At 44.8% G+C, this 3,826-nt stretch overlaps 1 protein-coding gene across 2 annotated transcripts; it reads left to right on the top strand.

Moving 5' to 3' along the window:
* Positions 1-256: 256 nt before the first annotated feature.
* On the top strand, positions 257-3,560 carry LOC147898988 (putative pentatricopeptide repeat-containing protein At3g15130). 2 transcript variants are annotated; one of them, XM_087378411.1, is made up of 3 exons: positions 257-386; positions 572-704; positions 848-3,560. In XM_087378411.1, the coding sequence occupies exons 1-3, from the start codon at positions 290-292 to the stop codon at positions 2,826-2,828; spliced, it is 2,211 nt and encodes a 736-aa protein (XP_087234537.1). In that variant the 5' UTR covers positions 257-289; the 3' UTR covers positions 2,829-3,560. The 2 variants fall into 2 exon arrangements, with proteins under 2 accessions (XP_087234537.1, XP_087234538.1); XM_087378412.1 differs by lacking the exons at positions 257-386; positions 572-704 and having other exon boundaries at positions 893-996; positions 1,091-3,560.
* The last annotated feature ends 266 nt before the right edge of the window (positions 3,561-3,826 follow it).

The following is a 3,826-nucleotide window of genomic DNA, read 5'->3' as shown; positions in this document are numbered from 1 at the left end:
TAAGGCAATCTGTTTATGATGCCTGCAAGGAAGGTGACCTGGAGACGTCTTGCTTGGAGATAGTTTACTCTTGCTTTTGATGGAGACTCTCTCTGCTTTGGAGACTCTTTTTGTATCACCTAATTCTGTAATATAAGCTACTCGCATTACTTTAAAAAAAAAAAGTGTGTGGAACTACTCGGAAATCAAATGGGCTTGGGCCACATTGAGCCATCCTAAAGGGTTTATACTACAAATTAAATGGGTGGCGTCCCCTCCTGTACAGGAGTGGAGGTGCAAGTTTGGCCTAATGAATATCGATGGTATTTTTATTAGGACGCTGAGAAGCTGTTTCGGAGGCAGTTTGATTCACGTCCCAGGGTTCATTCACGCTTCTCGATATCTAGGTAGTACTCAAAAACGTAATCTATCGCTGTGGTAAATCTTTTGAGTAGATTTGCATATGGGTTTCAAGGAGGCGTGTGTGTATGTGTGTATACGCTTCACGTCATCGCCTTCGTGCTTCTTCTCCTACTGAAGCAGTTGTGGCGCTTTGTAACTCGATCTTGGGTCGCTTGTGGAAAGAAAACAGAAATCTTGAGGCATTGTGTCCTCTTCGAATTGTGCTTCGATAGATGCATCTCTGCGAATGGGAGGAAACTTTCAAAACATTATGGAAGGGTAGATTCTTCTTTGGAGCTTGGAAGTCTAAGCAGGATTCTCAGGTATTGTATAGGGGTTTCTACAGGTATTCATTTTATTCCAGCATTGCCACTTTGCCTTCTTTCTCAACCTTGAAACAAAGAGTTTGCCTTCTTTGTTAACCGCGTACGTAAATGTGCCTCTGACACGCTTCTTGACCCTTCAGAGTGGTTGAATGTGATGCAATATATGAAGCCGTTGGAGATTTGAGCAAAAAATGGAAGGTGGATGAGATCTACCAGCAAGGGTTGCCTTTATCAAGAGACGCTATTTACCGTCTTTTACAGGGATGTACCAAGAACAAAGAGCTGAAAGGTGTACGCCAACTACATTCCCTGATGGTCAGCTATGGGTTCGAATCATTGGCAATTTTAGCGGACCACCTTATACGACTCTTTGCCTTGTGTAGGAGCTTACTGGACGCAAACCTGGTCTTTTCAAAGGTTACAAAACCAAGTATTTATACCTGGCATGCAATCATCTCAGCACATGCTTCGTTTGGAGCAAACGAGAGGGCCCTTGATCTATACCTTGGAATGCGACAGGAGGGCGCTAAGCCAGGAAAAGTTATAGTCCTCTGCATTTTGAAAGTGTGTTGCAATATAGGAAATTCAGATAAGGGCAGACTAATACATGACCACATCATGAGAAGCAATCTTGATACAGATGTCACTATTGGGAACACCCTAGTTGACATGTATGCCAAGTGTGACAGCTTGGCGGAGGCACGAGAAGTGTTTGACAATCTGCCAAGTCATGATGTCGTTTCATGGAATGTGATGATTGCAGGATATGCCCAGCATGAGCATGGTCTTCCTGCTCTTAACCTTTTCAAGAACATGCAAAAGGAGGGCATAAAGGCAGACAAGGTTACATTTTTAAGCTTACTGAAAGTATGTGGCAGCCTAGGATCAGCTGAGAAAGGTAAGCTGATACACGACCAGATACTCAAGAGTGGGCTTGAAGGAGATGTGGTTATTGGAAACACGCTTGTTGACATGTATGCAAAATGTGGAAGTTTAGCAGAAGCATGGGAAGTATTTGATCACTTGCCGGATCGAACTGTGGTGTCATGGAGTGCTATGATTGCAGGGAATGCCCAGCAAAGGAATTCTTGTGTGGCTCTTGAACTTTTCCAAAAAATGCAAAAGGAAGGCTTCGAGCCAGGCAAGTTCATGTTTGTGTGCATCACGAAAGCATCTGCCCACATTGGGGCCTTAGAGCAGGGAAGACTGATATATTATCAGTTGATCAAGTGTGGATTTGAATCTGATGTAATGGTTGGAACAGCCCTCATTGATATGTACGCCAAATGTGGGAGCCCAGAGGAGGCGCACAGAGTGTTTGGCCAATTGCCAACCCAAGATGCTGTGTCGTGGGGTGCGATGATTGCAGCATATTCCAGGCATGGCAATAGCGTGCTGGCAGGGCAATGCCTTAATGAAATGCTACGACAAGGTTTCAAACCTGATAGTTGGAATTATAGCAGTCTTCTTGCCGCCTGCAGTCACATGGGCGATGTGGCAGAAGGTTATGATTACTTCAAGTTGATGAGGGAAGAGTATAGCATCATTCCAAGCATGGAACACTTCAACTGTATGGTCGACCTTCTTGGCCGTGCAGGATACTTGAATGAGGCAGCACAGATACTCAGGAATATGCCAATTTCACCTAATATTACAGGCTGGACATCTTTGCTGACTGCATGTAAAACATATGGTAATATTGAGCTAGGGAGAGAGTGTTTCCGTGAAGCTTGCTGCCTAGATCCCAGTTATGGTGCTGGTTATGTGCTCATGTCAGATATATATGCTAATGCTGGCATGAGCGAAGACGCTTTTAAAATCCAAGAGCTGAGAAAAAATGCTGCTGCAGCAAAGAAGCTAGGCAGGGCATGGATTGATGTCAACAGTAAGTTGCATGAATTCACTGTGGGGGACAAAAGTCCACATCCAAGTGACATGTTTCAACCCAAAGTAGAGACGTTGAGGAGGAAGATGAAAGAGCAAGGATATGTGCCACAGCTGGATGTTGTGTTGCAGCCCATATTGCAGGAGGATAAAGTATTGACTTGTGAGGGATCTCGTGAGACTCTTCCTTCAAGTATTAGGCCCTGCCCAACACCGAAGGCACAAAAATCCAAGTAACAAAGGATGTTCATAGGTGTACTGTTTGCCATAATGCCAGGGATATTTTATCTGAGATTGAAAAGGGAGATGCCCCATTTGAATAACTCATCATGTGCATGGCTTTGAGGTTGGGGTTTTTGTTAAAGTTAATAATTTATATGTGCATATTAGATGGTCTGGCGATGCATGCCCATGTTGTAACTATTATTGGCAGCAGGAAACTTGTATATGTGCTCTGCTGAGCTAAAGGGGATAGCAAAAAATCACAAGAAATGACAGATTATTGGGCCCCTTTCTGTAGAGATATTTCTTCATTGCTTTGCTTGGGCATGAACTAAGTGCACATGTCTAAATAAACTGGGAAGAAGTCCCCTAGGGTTTGCCCTGTAGAGGCTTAGTACAATACTGAAAGTTGAAACAATCCTGTAGGGTTGAGCCCTATGGTGTACGTCCTCAGTCAGTGGTATGATAAAGCATAATGTAAAGGAGTTCAACGACCAGGAGGTTTCCATTGTTAGATAAATAGGTTCAATGCCCCACCTGCTAGCCTCGAGGAGTGTAGTGGGGCTTGATAGTTGTACTAACATGGGTAAGCATTGTGCCGTATGGGCACGTGAAGAGGGAGTGGGAGAGACTGCCACGTGAGTAGCAAACAGGATGCCACGGCAACAGATCTTCCTTCTTTGGTTAAGTTGAGAGGCCACCCTGGTCAGCAGATATGGCTGATAGTGAGCCCAATGTTGGGGCTGGTTGTGGGGCTGCTGTATATAGCCCTGCCAAGTATCCATTTGTCATGTGCACGGATTGGTATCTGACGTGTACTAGGTACATAGAACTAGCTCAGGTTAGCCTGGGGAGGCTTAGAGCTAGGCAGGCTTGATTCTCGGGTTGAGTGGCAAGGGTACGAACTATTTATAGGTCTTCGCTATTTTTGGTGCCGGGGCCCAAGTCTATAAAAGAGGCCAAGGGGGTTCAGTTCTCAGTATGCAGTTGGGAGCAAGTCTCGTTCCCAGGTG

The sequence above is a fragment of the Dipteris shenzhenensis genome, chromosome 8 (genome assembly GCF_047967505.1).
Source record: "Dipteris shenzhenensis isolate YYH24624 ecotype China chromosome 8, Dip_SZ_1.0, whole genome shotgun sequence".
Lineage (NCBI taxonomy): Eukaryota > Viridiplantae > Streptophyta > Polypodiopsida > Gleicheniales > Dipteridaceae > Dipteris > Dipteris shenzhenensis.
This window is presented reverse-complemented; position numbering and strand designations above follow the sequence as displayed.

Bases quoted from the DNA above. Each gene is read 5' to 3' on its own strand.
- LOC147898988 (XM_087378411.1), top strand. From the start codon at position 290: ATGAATATCGATGGTATTTTTATTAGGACGCTGAGAAGCTGTTTCGGA. The intron at 387-571 runs GTAGTACTCAAA...GAAAGAAAACAG, and splicing joins TCACGCTTCTCGATATCTAG to AAATCTTGAGGCATTGTGTC. The intron at 705-847 runs GTATTGTATAGG...TTGACCCTTCAG, and splicing joins AGTCTAAGCAGGATTCTCAG to AGTGGTTGAATGTGATGCAA.